At 48.7% G+C, this 13,526-nt stretch overlaps 6 protein-coding genes across 6 annotated transcripts; 3 read left to right on the forward strand and 3 right to left on the reverse strand.

The window, feature by feature from the left end:
- Nucleotides 1-379: 379 nt before the first annotated feature.
- On the forward strand, nucleotides 380-1,237 carry MGYG_08748 (hypothetical protein; the record flags this gene model as incomplete). Its single annotated transcript, XM_003169154.1, has 2 exons — nucleotides 380-399; nucleotides 739-1,237. 2 exons carry the CDS (start codon nucleotides 380-382, stop codon nucleotides 1,235-1,237), a joined length of 519 nt encoding a protein of 172 aa, XP_003169202.1.
- A 687-nt stretch (nucleotides 1,238-1,924) lies between these two features.
- MGYG_08749 (sphingolipid long chain base-responsive protein PIL1) lies at nucleotides 1,925-2,861 on the forward strand (the record flags this gene model as incomplete). The annotated part of the gene is made up of 2 exons (XM_003169155.1): nucleotides 1,925-2,443; nucleotides 2,517-2,861. The coding sequence occupies 2 exons, from the start codon at nucleotides 1,925-1,927 to the stop codon at nucleotides 2,859-2,861; spliced, it is 864 nt and encodes a 287-aa protein (XP_003169203.1).
- A 460-nt stretch (nucleotides 2,862-3,321) lies between these two features.
- MGYG_08750 (proteasome component PRE2) lies at nucleotides 3,322-4,284 on the forward strand (the record flags this gene model as incomplete). Its single annotated transcript, XM_003169156.1, has 3 exons — nucleotides 3,322-3,450; nucleotides 3,511-3,732; nucleotides 3,784-4,284. The coding sequence occupies 3 exons, from the start codon at nucleotides 3,322-3,324 to the stop codon at nucleotides 4,282-4,284; spliced, it is 852 nt and encodes a 283-aa protein (XP_003169204.1).
- A 1,126-nt stretch (nucleotides 4,285-5,410) lies between these two features.
- MGYG_08751 (hypothetical protein) lies at nucleotides 5,411-6,169 on the reverse strand (the record flags this gene model as incomplete). Its single annotated transcript, XM_003169157.1, has 6 exons — nucleotides 5,411-5,524; nucleotides 5,554-5,631; nucleotides 5,660-5,785; nucleotides 5,844-5,960; nucleotides 6,088-6,118; nucleotides 6,156-6,169. The coding sequence occupies 6 exons, from the start codon at nucleotides 6,167-6,169 to the stop codon at nucleotides 5,411-5,413; spliced, it is 480 nt and encodes a 159-aa protein (XP_003169205.1).
- A 202-nt stretch (nucleotides 6,170-6,371) lies between these two features.
- On the reverse strand, nucleotides 6,372-6,787 carry MGYG_08752 (hypothetical protein; the record flags this gene model as incomplete). Its single annotated transcript, XM_003169158.1, has 3 exons — nucleotides 6,372-6,481; nucleotides 6,563-6,583; nucleotides 6,700-6,787. 3 exons carry the CDS (start codon nucleotides 6,785-6,787, stop codon nucleotides 6,372-6,374), a joined length of 219 nt encoding a protein of 72 aa, XP_003169206.1.
- A 917-nt stretch (nucleotides 6,788-7,704) lies between these two features.
- Nucleotides 7,705-11,502, reverse strand: MGYG_08753 (DNA-directed RNA polymerase I subunit RPA2; the record flags this gene model as incomplete). The annotated part of the gene is made up of 2 exons (XM_003169159.1): nucleotides 7,705-10,938; nucleotides 11,005-11,502. The coding sequence occupies 2 exons, from the start codon at nucleotides 11,500-11,502 to the stop codon at nucleotides 7,705-7,707; spliced, it is 3,732 nt and encodes a 1,243-aa protein (XP_003169207.1).
- Between the last annotated feature and the right edge of the window lie 2,024 nt (nucleotides 11,503-13,526).

A 13,526-nucleotide genomic window follows, 5' to 3' on the forward strand; every position in this document is an offset into this window, starting at 1 on the left:
GAGTGGTTGGATGCCTAGCAACCATCAAGCGACCTTGACTTGTTCATGCAGGGGATCCACGAGACAGCAAGACGACTGGATGCTGTCGACCAGTTTAGCATCTCCTTGCACTGCCTCTAGAGCGGTTGTGGCTGACCGTGCCAGTGGAAAAGAAAACATAACTCGTGATGTCATCACAGCGGACAATCTATGAATCCGTTCAACGATTTATTCATGCAGAGACTGAAATCACAGATACGCCGCATTTCGGGCTCTTGATGAGGCTTTTTCAGTATGAATTACCCTTGCCGACCGCTGAGCGACCGCTATGCTGCCTGGAGATGGACCCAGCCCGGTGGCTATAGGTAGGCAGAACGAGGAATCTACTGCGCAGCAGAAAATGCAGTTTAGAGATGGAGGGTAGATATATTTGTGTAGGGGGAAGAGGAAGGTGACCTTGTACCTTCTGATATAAATAGCTCCTCATGATCTCGTCGTCTATTTTCTCCTTTGCTAGCTCAAGTCATCGTTATTCCCCCAATGAGCAGGTCACGGCACCAGGTATCTAGATCAGAATATCTATATAAAATTAACTAGCAGCACGCCCGTTGAAGACAGTTAACTGTCTCCCCGTCCCGCTTCGTTAGAAGATATCCGAGACCATACGCATAACAAAACGCTATATCGAGGTACATGCATGCCTATACCTAGTTATCTGTCTTAGCATTTGTTTCTTACACCAGAGGACTGCAGAACCAGATCTATATCCTACATACCAAAGCCAAGTTACATCACATCCATCCAGCCACTTCTGCAAACGACGTCAAGGCAGCAGCACATCTTCAAGTCAAGAGAAGACGAGGGCAAGAACAAGCTCGTCAAGATGTGCAACTGCGCTATCGTCTGCAGGTGCCTCCCTCGGTTTACGGTGATAGAGCCACGCCGAGGGATTCAGAAGAAACCCTGCCGACTCCAACGGCGAACCAGCTATCTCGTGCCCGAGTATCTTCCTCCGCCCCGGCTGAACATAGGCAACTTCGACGACCGCCCGTACTGCGAGGGTGGCCCGGCCTTCTCCACCTACAGCCACTATAGGATGGAGTACCAGCGGGTACGCATCACCCAGAGGACACGCCGCTATGAACTGTCTCGCCCAGTGAGCAGGAGATACCATGAGCCCCGGTACAGGACGTGTATCCCGTCGAGGTTCAGGGAAGTGCGGCCTGACGGGTATTATTTTGGGGATAATCGGTGGTGACCAGACTGCATCTTTCTTTGTGACAACTAACTAATGCATGTCGGAGCATGGAGAACGGAGTTGGGACCGGATCGTGGATTGTTGCTGGTTTATTCTTTCGTTTTTTCCTTCTCGGATATTGGATGTTTGTGGTTCAGTTCTATCTTGTGGCGTTTTCGTTCAGATTGCATAGTATATCCCCCTTTGCGACACTCATTTGGCTGCTAGTTTTTTGCCGGACAGATTGTTGATTATTTACTCTTGGTTTCCTTAATGCTCTTTCAACATGTCATACTCGAGATGTATATAAATCAATGTCAGCTGTTTGTATTATTGTTAGTTTTTGCTAGTATATCTGTAGCTGGGCCAGCCACACCCATCGACCAACGACAACAGTGAAAAAGGGGGTCTAACTCACCATCTACCATGGAACAGCGACCACGCCGTTGCTATACTAGCTGCCTTTAATATATCCGAAAAAGACCGCCTGGAATAACACATGACGTCACTATATACAGAAGGAAGGGGAGACATGGGAAGGCGACTTTCGCCTGCCTCTCTCGAACGCCGCTTGTTTACTCTTCTTGGTTCTTCTGGAGAATTGAAGCAGCATATACAGAAAAGAACAAGATTGAATAGTGAAACAGAAGGACAAACACTTATCAAATATGTAAGTGTGGGGAGGTTAAATGGGAGATGAAGCCAGCCATGTATGCTGACATCTATAGGAACCGCACTCGGCACACTACAGGGTCGGAGCCATTGAGGCACCGCTTCAGCATAGCATCGTTGCGAGGCATCCAGCAGCCTGAGTTAAGCAAGGAGCTGTTCAAGGTCATCAAGACAGAGGGCCATGCCATTAACTCATACAGGAATGCAGGCCAGGACCGTGCGGTGGGAGCCTCCCAATTGTCTAACTGGGGGTTCAACACGGGCGACCCGGCTGTCTCCGATATATCGGACAAGCTGGGGATCATCTTGTCTGAAATCGGTGAGCAGGAAGACCTGTACTCCTATAGCCTGGAGGACGCAAGATGTGTCCTGAAACATATCAGGAACACAGAGGGTTCCGTGCAGCCAGCGAGAGACCACAAAGCAAAGATCATCGATGAAATCCACAAGCATAAGCTACGTGATCCAGATAGTGCGAAGGTCACTGGCCTCGAACAGGAACTAGTTCGAGCTGAAGCCCGCGCTCTAGTTGCAGAAGCCCAGTTGACCAACATGGTACATTTCTCATTTTTTTTTTTTGCCGTTCATCCACCTTGGCAGCGAGAATAGCATGCTAATACCATGGTAGACCCGTCAAAAGTTCAAGGAGGCCTTTGACCTGCACTTGGCTGCCACCATTGAGCGGGCCGAGAAACAGGCCCAACTTGCCCGTCACGGCCGCCGACTACTTGCCCTCATCGATGACACCCCCGTTGTCCCCGGAGAGGGCCGAGAAAAGTTCGACCGCCTTGAAGACAGCCGTCAGATAATGGAAGATGCTGAGGGAGACCTCACATCGTGGAAACCCAATCTTGAACCGGTCCCCATGGCCTCTGAAGGGCTTATCCCCAAGAAGATCGAAGCCCAGGCAAACGGAAACGGCATCAACGGCAACGGCGTCAATGGTAAAGCAGTAGAGGAAAGCGAGATCTAGGATATCTCCTGTCCTAGGCGTAGGGGGTTCCAAAAAGCACACTCATGTATGCTGTTGGAGTCATGGTCTGGGGGTTGGTTCGGTGCTTTTTCCTGCAGCTAGTTAATTAGTCGAGCTTCGTAATACATAATTAGGAAGTTTCTTGCCTGCTTTCCATCCCCATCTCTTCTGCTTCTTCGCCTCTTCTTGACTGCTTGTCTTATTCTTCGTCTTATCGTCAACTTTCAACTTCATCTTCAGCTTCATCTTGATAACATCACGTGATCCAGGCCGCAAAAGGAACGCGAAAGCTCAAGCGGAAGAAACAAACAGACAGACAAGACAGATAACTAAAGCAGCAGGAAACAAAACAGCTTCACCACCTTCGCAGCCTCGCAGACGAGATACCTAGACCTTGCGGCAGCTTGTCCAGCTTTGATAGCACCGATATACACCAGCAGAAGCCAAGGAAGACCGCAAGATGGACACCCTCGTAGCCCAATACTCCCGGCCGTCGAGCTTCCAGGACGACTACGAGACCGAGCAGCAGGATGTCCTAGAAAGAGCTCCTCCGCTGTCTCTCAGATTCTCTCTCCCTCCTATTGACAGAGTGGGTGACCGCAAGCAGCCCTTTGTGTTAGCTGTATCATAACTAACCGAGTGTGTGCAGCCGTCTGCCTTCCTACGAGCTACGACAGACGACCATGCCAACCCAGACTGTCCTATCAAGATTGCCCACGGTACAACAACACTCGCGTTCAGATTCCAGGGCGGTATAATTGTAGCTACAGACTCCAGAGCTACGGCAGGAAACTGGATTGCCAGTCAGACGGTCAAGAAGGTCATTGAGATCAACAGTTGCTTGCTCGGGACCATGGCCGGTGGTGCTGCTGTATGTCTCGACATCCCCCCCTCCTACTTGATCCGTCTAATGCTGTTATAGGACTGCCAATACTGGCTTGCATATCTAGGCATGCAATGCCGTCTTCATGAGCTTCGACACAAACGCCGTATCTCCGTTGCCGCCGCCTCCAAGATCCTCGCTAACCTAGTCTATAACTACAAGGGAATGGGTCTCAGCATGGGAACCATGTGCGCCGGCGTCACGCCCGAAGAAGGCCCGGCGCTGTACTACATTGATTCCGACGGCACTCGGTTGCCAGGGAACCTGTTCTGCGTTGGATCAGGTCAGACATTTGCATATGGTGTGCTGGATGCGGAGTACCGATATGACTTGACGGAAGAGGAGGCCCTCGCGCTTGGGTCTAGAAGTATTCTCGCTGCTACACACAGAGATGCTTACTCTGGTGGTTTTATCAACCTATACCATGTGAAGGAGGACGGATGGGTAAAGCACGGATTCAGCGATACCAACCCTATCTTCTGGAATACCAAGCTTGAGAAGGGTGAATTTTCAAATGTCTCTGAGAGCATTGTGAACTAAAACTTTATTCGACAATCTCTTACTCCCTCTCTTCTTACTCTACCAAACCAAACACTCGACTGCACGCATGGTGTATCGGATAGACGACTACCAGTGATAAATCTACGGTGATTAATATACTGTATCATTATCAAATCACCTTTGAAACGAATGCACAAGATACAATTCTGGTATTATGAATCATCCTCTTCTATGTATTCACTGTCATAAACTCAAACTAGAGAACTACGGAGCCTCAGATTACATACATGCAAAAGACACCAGACTTAGGTTCTTGTCCAGATATCAAGCAGAAACCACCAAACTACCCCCTTTATAACATCCCCTATTAAACGATACAACATCTATCAAACTTAAAGAACCAAAAGGACTAGTTTTATCATTATATCATCTATGCAGGGCGATATAGTTGATATCAAGGCTTGAATGGTATCATTGGCCGTAGAACAAGTAGCCTAAGAGCTTGACCGAGACTCATTGGCATACTCCCATGTAAAATAGCTCAAGAGAAGCTTTGGGTACGTATTTATTATTCTATGTAGGATTATTGTGCACCGCAAAGATGCAATTAGAAGGGCTTAACACAAGAGTTTGCCATCCTGCAGGACAAGCGCAAGGAGGATGTTTCCACATGCTTTCATCTCATTGTATACATTTAAACCCCCAGTGACGCCCACTAGCCCTCTACTCCTTGTATTGGTGTTGTCGCTTGGAAGGAGACTGTGAATTTTCAACACTCATCCATTTGCTCTCGACTCTGTCCTGGATTTCTCGGAGAAAGTTATCGAATATATCTGAATTGTCGGCCACGATCTGGCCGACCATTCTCTTCGCCGAGTTATATTCGACAAATCTATCCCAGGAGTATTTCGAAAACAAGATGTAGACTTCTTATTCCTATTTTTGGCCTAGCCGGTGAAGTCGCCCAATGGCTTGGACCGTAGTATTGACATTTTGAGCCGGCTCCACGAGTATTATAGTGTTGCAATTGCCATGCAAGTTAAGGCCCACTCCCCCGCACGCATACGTTGTTAAAAGGACGTCGCAGTCGTACGTTGGATCATTGAAGTTTCTAAACGCCTACTATCTCTCGTCTAGGTCCATTCCCGCATGGATAATGAGGACTTTAAACTCGAGCAAATCGAGTAGCACGAGCAGCTTGAGATGATTCATGTCGATATAAGGTTATAAGGCCGTCCCAAATATCTCCGAGTTGATCCTCGAAATACCTAGGGATGTCCTGGCCAGCTTGACTAAAAGACCACTTACATCGTCGAACGCTTCTTCGAATTCGGCGGGTAGGAAAAGGCCGTTTCGTGCTGTATCAATTTCTCTGTAGGTATCTTGCTGAAAATGTGGTCCATAGCTTTCTAACCATGAGACAGAGGGAAACATAGGTAGCGACGAAGTATTTATATATATGCCATTCCCCAGTCAGGATATTGGGGTATATTATCTCGGTGTCCTCTTTTTGTCTATCCGGAGTAAGACGAACAAGCGTCTGCCTGAATATCAACATATGCCATCCAGACAAAGAGTTTTTTTTTGGTTTTACTTACCGCTGCGCCACCAGATTCAATTGTACTGGCTCTTCTGGCTATCCTTTCTTCTACCACCTGTGGGTGGCAGAGGCAGCGGCATTCGGTATCGTGCTCATCGTCTTTGGCAACACTCGCCTTGCGTACTAATATTAAAATAAAGGAGAAGAGGAGACAAAAAAAAGAAGTCTCACTATAAGATAGAGTATCAACCGTTAACACACTATATTTTGAACTATTATAGAGTTTGTTTGGTTTTACTTACCACCGTGCCGCCGGGTTTAACAACACTCTCCCTACGGAGGATTTTCGCCGCCACTACCTATAGGTGGCAGGGGCAACGGCATTGCGCATCATGGCAGAGGGGGCGGGCATAGGGCTCCCCTTGGGGTAGGGGGGAAGGAGGTAGATGGTCGGTAGTGGTAGTGGTAGCCTCCTCAGATTATATTTAAAAGATGGGAACTTTCTCCTACACCACTTCAGAGGGTAACACGTTCTTCCCACCAGCCAGCAGACGTTATAGAGACCGTCATTGTCTCTTATTCGAACTTAATCACCGAAGTTTCTGGTGATATGCTCATACCCTTTACAAAAATCGCTGGACGTGGGCCCTAGGGCAATCCCCCCGAGGTCGAGGGAAAAGAGCGCGGGCCACGCCGCTGTTGGGTTCGCCTCGTTAGCAGTGCTATTATCGGACATTACTGCTAGTGCTGGTGGTGGTATTGGGGGAGGCGGTATACCCGCGGTCTGCCCAGCGCCGACTAATCGAACGTCAGTGCCATGTCAGGTTTCTTTGGTGGGCTATAGCTTACACTGCATAACAGAGGGCATGGGCCTAAACAAACATCGTATGTGACAATTATGCCACATATCCCACCGACCCCGATTTGGGCAATCCCCCCGAGGTCGAGGGGAAAGAGCGCGGGCCACGCCGCTGTTGGGTTCGCCCCGGTGCTTTTGGCCATCGTGGTGGTGATGGCGGTGGTGGTATACTGTCTAACGCCACAAGGGGTGGCAGGCGTCTAAGACGTGAGAGATCATGGATGGCCCCGTAAAGAGTTTCAACAGCTTGCCGGAAGGCATCTGCTTTGAATTTCGACTTCGGCTGGTTTCCACATGCTGATGCTATCCGGAGTCGCGGCCTGCCTACCCAGCCGGTGAGGCGTCGAGTAGATGGGCTTGTGGCTTCTCCACAGTTGAGAGATCAGAAATTGCCTATGCTCCAGGCGGATGGCGGGCGCTTGTGTTCCTAGATCTATCCTCCACCGTGGTTTGGATATCAACTTCAGGTATCCTACCAGGTCGGCAACTTTGTTGATGAATGGTGGCCACTGTAAGGTTATAACTTTCATTGCATAAGCTATAGTAGCCCAAGACAGGTTTTGGGTCCCTGGTAAGCAAATACCCCTTGTTGCAATCATGCAACATACTCCAGCGGCCCCAATTTGTGCAGTCCCGCCGAGGTTGGTGTTTGGGTCTCCTTCGAGTGAGTCCAGGTCCTGGTTATAGGGAGTCTAAGCCGCGGGACCCAAAGCTGGAGGCGTCTCTAAGCAGTAGATGTATCCCTATCCTTGGCCACTATCAAGGATGGATTTTGGTTGAATGGGGCACTTTGACAGTTTCTTGAGTGTTGAGTTGAAGTTGAAGTTGAAGCTGACGTCCTTCGAAAATCTTACCGAATTTATAGTGCTCTCCTCCACTCGTGAATACGTAACGTAGCCTATGATAGCCAGTGAATACGGGGGTGAATAACCGTAGTTAAGAGTAAGGAAGAGTGAATAATTGAAGTGCAGTGAAGGGAGCATATCTATGCGTATATTGCTGTCATGCATGAATCAAGTAGTATTAACAAACTGAGGAAAAAAAAGACAACGCTATTTAGTTAGTTATCGACATGGAATCTCATCTTAATGCCCATGGCAGCAAGCTCCACGTCGAGATATTTGAGCACTCCAGGCACAGCAACCACGGTTGTATCACTGCCGCCGACGTATCTCTTGCCCGTGCCGTCTTCCCACACTTCGGCCCTGGGGTCGTCGAAGACCGCCTCCCTGGCGCATCTTCTACACCGTACAATACCAGCCAGGCCGCCGAGGGCACTGACTCCACTGAGAGGTTTGGCTATCGCGTCAGCAGTGGACTGGACGACGGCCTCCATTGCTGGGTTTTTATGCGGCGACAGGAGCTGCGAAACCGCTACCTGCGTTGAGATAAAAGAACCACAGGCTCGACATATCCATGCACGCTGAGAGTCAGAGCAGTTCATCAGTCGGTCCTGGAGTAGGAATGCTGCACCGTGGGCCAGCAATGCATCACGCTCCATCTCTCCGACACGGATACCACCACCCTTAGCACGACCCTTGACGGGCTGGCCGGTCAGAGCGTTGACGGGACCAGTCGTACGCACTTGGAACTTATCGTTAACCATGTGTCGTAGACGCTGGTAGTAGACGACGCCGATGTAGATGTCAGCTGCAAACTCCCGGCCTGTGATGCCAGAGTACATGGGCTCGTTTCCGTGGAAGTTATAGCCGGCTTTTTGAAGCTGTTTGCCAAAGTAGTCTCCTGCCGTCGTTTCTTCAGAGAACTGGAAGGGCGTCGAATCTTGGGGCAGACCGTGTAGTGAGCCGGCTTTACCTGCTAGCGACTCGACAAACATACCTATCGTCATTCGAGATGGGAAAGCGTGAGGGTTAATGATGACATCAGGCTGGATGCCGGACTCGGAGAATGGCATGTCTGCCGATGGCCATAGCTGGGACAAGACACCCTTTTGGCCGTGGCGGGATGAGAACTTGTCACCAATGACCGGTCGACGGGGCACTCTGTACTTGATGCTGACGGCCTGGCACACTTCGTTTCCTGTCTCCGATCCAAGGACTCTGACACTATCGACGAATCCTTCTTCTCCGTCTTTGTATTTCAGGAAGTGTGTCTGCTTGTCGACGTTGATGTATGTGTCTGTCGCTGGGTCATATTGAACAGTGTACCAGGCGCACACCAGGCTCCCTTCGCTCACTTTGGCTCCAATATGCGGCAGTCCATCTTCATCAAGCTGCGATTTCCACTCCGCCTTGATCAAACCGCCCGGCGCAAACCCGAATAGCTTGGTGATCGCTCGCTTGGATTTCCCGCGTCCTCGTGATTCTTTATCATCCAAAGCATAAATCTTCGTTTTGTAAATGGTCCCGTAGCCAAACCCACGCTCATGGGAAGATTTGTTTATTATCATAGCGTCGTCCATGTCGTAGCCTGTGTATGAGATGACGGCAACTACTGCATTCATGCCGTTGGGGAAGTTATCCAGTCCATAGGCGTTATACAGAGGTGGTCTGACTACCGGTGTCTGACCAGTCTGCAGTCGGTAGAGCTTGTTGTCTGTTCTGTACTCGATGGCTGTACCGGGAGTTCCCATTGCTTGTTTACCCATCTGACACTGGTACATGTTACGCGGAGACTGGTTGAAGTCGGAGAACGGAGTCATGTTGGCGAGGATAGAGAGAATATGAGTTGGGTCAAACTCGATGTGGGTGGAAACGCCGTTTTTGATATCAGAAGCAACGCAGGCGATTTCCATATAAGGCTGCTCGAACGGGCCGACATAGTCCAGCCTATCTAGAGGGAGATATCTGACCGGCCGATACATACGAGCAGCTTCAGAGAACATGTACACGCCCGGATATTGACCGCCATTCGAACTGGGAACATAACCAATTTCAAGCTCTACCGGAATGTGCTTGTGGCCCTGAACCTTCCAGTACCGGAGGGTGTCGGCAATAACACGAGACTGTTTTGGCGTGCAGTATCCTAGAATCTTTCCATCCAGCAGGACAGGGATACTCTCCTCAGTGGAACAGGATGATTCAGAAGTCACTCCAAGTCCAGCAAGAACCCCAGGCACGCCTGAGACATCCAGGTTGGAGGTCGATATTAGACATTTGTGCGCTAGATGGTTCAGCAAACCGCAAGGACTTCCATCAGGGGTATGCACAGGGCAGAGGAACCCCCAACTCTCCGGCAGCAGTTTACGAACTGTAGTAGTTTTCAATTGCGCGAAAAAGCTTCCTCTGTGAATCATTCGGAAATGACTGATAAATCGGTAGAAGTTGATCTTTTCCGCCATTACCGTATAACCAGAAGGCTGCTGAAGATCAAGTCCAGTAGGACTAACTAGGTTTCCAGTGGACAGGAAATATTCCATAGCACCGCCAATATTTTCGTTTGTCCTGCCGATAACCCTCGCAAGGAAGTCCCTTTCGAAGCTGGGATCTGTGAATTTGGCATCGTCATTTTTTAATCTCCAGTCCCGAACAATGGGGCCAACGGATTTTAACCATTCCTCCAGTCTTTCTTTCAGAAGCATGCCGTACAAGTAGCCACCAAGCAGAACTTCCTGGTTCGATACCGCATCGGGGTTGTCAGGAGCACAATCTCCCGCAACCAGGTTATAGAGCTTCCGTATCATGAACAAGATCATGTTAAACTTGTCATTGTTCTGGGTTTCGGTAACATTTTGATTACCCAGGTGTGGTAGGACTATCTTTCGGAGGAATTCAGTACCAACATCTTCGTCCGGAACATCCTCTGGCATTCCAAGGACGAATCTAAACTTGGAGCCCAAGTAGGCCCTGCATTTTGACCGAGAATGGACGCCGTATGCCTTGTACGTGCGTAAGAGCAGTTCAACACGGTCAGTGACGAAGGTATTCTCGATACCCAAGGATCCTTCCCCGCCGACCAGTCGTTCAAATATCTCGCGGTCATTGGTTTCGATCAGCGCCTTCAGAATCATCATGACAGGCACAAGGTATTCGTTCTTTCTCCAGGAAAACCGGAACGTGACGTTTCCATCATTAAGGTAATGAAGTACATTCGTCTGCGAGGTCTGATCCGGCCTGACAGAGCGAATCTGTACACCAAACTTTGTATACGCTGAGCCACGCTTCTGGAAAGAGTTTCGGATAATTGCGGTTGGAAAGTTTCTTTTACCAACGATTAGCATTCGGATAAGCTTCTCATTTCCGTTGACGACAAAGTAGCCGCCCAGCTCTTCTGACTCTTCCTTGCGATCAACCAGCTGAGCCGGGGTAGCCTTTTCTAGATGGCATCGGTTGGACTAGGAGCAGGTTAGTTAAGGTCTCGCAATGGATACGTAGACAGTTTTATATAGAATCAACCATACCCGCAACATGATGGGAACTTGACCCAACTCCCGAACTGACTCCTTCCACTCTCCATTGTTCACTCTGTATTCCAATCTCGCCCTTAGTTTTCCTCGATAAGTCGCATGTCTTTCACGGCACTCGGCAGGGTAGATTTCTCGATTGCGCGTGCTGTATTTGTTCGAGGCCGGGAGAACGGCTTTCTCCAAGAATAGCTCAGTTATCCGCACGCTCAGCTTGTTTCTCTTTGGTGCCCTTCTTCCATCCTCTCGTCGAGCAGCTTTTTCTTCAGGCGTTTTCGAGTTCCCGTCAATGAAAGATTTTATTCCGATATCCTTGAGAGCTGCGTCCAGCACTTTGCTATCCTCAAATAGAGCATTGAACGAGTCGATGTGAGGGCGAATGGCGGCTGCTAGCGCAGGGTACGCTGTCTTATCCTTTGGAGGATGTCTGAATAACCGCTCCCGTCTGAGAGTGTCATATTCAACAGACCAGTCGGCGTCACTTTTGCCCCCCATTGCTATGGTATATATTGTTGTCGCCGTGAGATGTAGAGACGGGGTCAAGTGAGAAGCTAAAATTTCATAGCGAGGGGCAACCAAGCCCCGGAGTTGAGTTCAATTGATGTCGTCTGAGGACTTACGATATCGATAGGACGCCTCAGTACTGCTCGTGGTGGTGTCGCAGAAGCTCGCCGTCTTCAAGCTGATTTTTTTCCTTTTGATAACTTTCAAGCTTTTTTTTCTTTACTTCCAATTAAAGTTTTGGTCAGTACTTATCGTCACGTGTAGATAAGCCCAGCTTGGCCAGTTCTCTCGCTGTTTTAATGCAACCTGCAAGTTGAGGTATCGCTGTTTTAAAAAAGCTGAGTAAGGCCGATCAGCCAATAAGAGCGAATAACATTATTACTCAGCAACTATGTCTTTTCTTTTCTATCTCAACAACAACAGCAAGCAACATCACGCCAATCATCCTCAACGCTGTACGGGAACAACATCTGGCCTTCAGCTGAGGTGCAGCTCTTCTGCTGGCTTTCATCATAACGGGACAAGGAAAGCTGTTATTGGGTATCAGTTACGGAAGAAGCAATTTTTGGCTTTGATGTGATTTCGAGGTGATCCGTCTACCCAAATGTGAGTTCTCCCATTGCAAATCCTTGGTAGGGGCCCTCATTCAGGCTTTGGAAGCCTTCACACAGTACGGAGCGCTCAGAACAGTCGTACCGAATATTACAGGCGTTCTTCAGTCCCCGCTGGGAAAAGTTCGATTTACAGTACACTCCTAACGACGATTAGATCCCACCGGTTCTCGCGATAGGTTCATCCTATACGGAGTATACAAGTACTACTTCTGACTCAGGCTCAAGGTCTTCGATTCAATCAATTGCTTTTTGGGCTCAGGCTTTTCTGTTCTCCAATCATGGGTTGATGCAGAATCTCCCTCCGCTTTTGCTGATCTCTTAACGCGTGGCGCAACGCCTTGAGCTGATCTATCCAGCCTGCCATTCGAGCCTCCGAGGAGCTTGGACTCATGTCTCCTCTGTAGTTAGGTGTTTCGTATAATCGAATGTTGAAGCTCGCACTCTTCACACTAGCAGAGTTAAGCCCCCAAATACTCCGTACCCCAGGACCAAAGAGCATGCCCTGTCTGCTGGCTTGGGCTGGCCATCTAAGTCAAAGAGAACACGCGAAGGATTGATAAAATGAAGCTCATAAGAGACTGACTGGGGATTAGACAGAGTGCGTTTATACCTAGGCAGACGCTTCAATGGCTTCTGCTCCCTTAAAACGCCTTGACCGCTAATCGCCCAAGCTCCTGGAGATGCAGCAGCTTCCCCTCAGTTCTTTGGTAATCCTGCATAGATGATATACAGCCAATAATTCTCCAAAGGATACAGGGGTTATAACATTACCTACTCCGTAGTGCTGCGCATACATGTTATTTCTTTTTCTTCCGGACATCGTTTCTTTCCCTGCATCGGTTTCTCCAGTTCCATACGAAGGAGTTATTGTGGAATAAACTGGAGTAACTAGCTAACTAGTTATTTGACGTTTATTCAACGCAAATTCAGCGCAGTACTCCCAAATTTACCATTCCATACAGACATGCCCGGTGGCTTTATGCACTTATACTGGATTACTCCATGCAGAGTATAGAGTACACGTTTGTCTAACTCTCAGTTTTAAAGCTCCTGCCTACTGACCTATTCTTGCTGTTTTGGGGTGCTGAATAACGTCATCCAAACATATACCTTATTGAATACGGCCATTTAATCATTTGCATTCCGCCTATCTGACAATCTCAAAAGAGAGTGATAATCTAACTGAGTTTACGCCTATTAATCAACGACACCAAACTTTTCAATATCTTAGCCGGAATTAAAATCCACCTGGAGGTGGTGTTTGTGCATATCTGTAACTCTTGCTCCTGTGCTCTCCGCCACAAAAACGCCAGTGGCATTTTTCTGTGGATAAAACCACTTAAAGTTATTGATAACATTCAACGCCATGCAAATACCGCAGAAGTGTCCTAGCTATTGATA

This window comes from Nannizzia gypsea, genomic scaffold (assembly GCF_000150975.2).
Source record: "Nannizzia gypsea CBS 118893 supercont1.10 genomic scaffold, whole genome shotgun sequence".
Taxonomy (NCBI): domain Eukaryota; kingdom Fungi; phylum Ascomycota; class Eurotiomycetes; order Onygenales; family Arthrodermataceae; genus Nannizzia; species Nannizzia gypsea.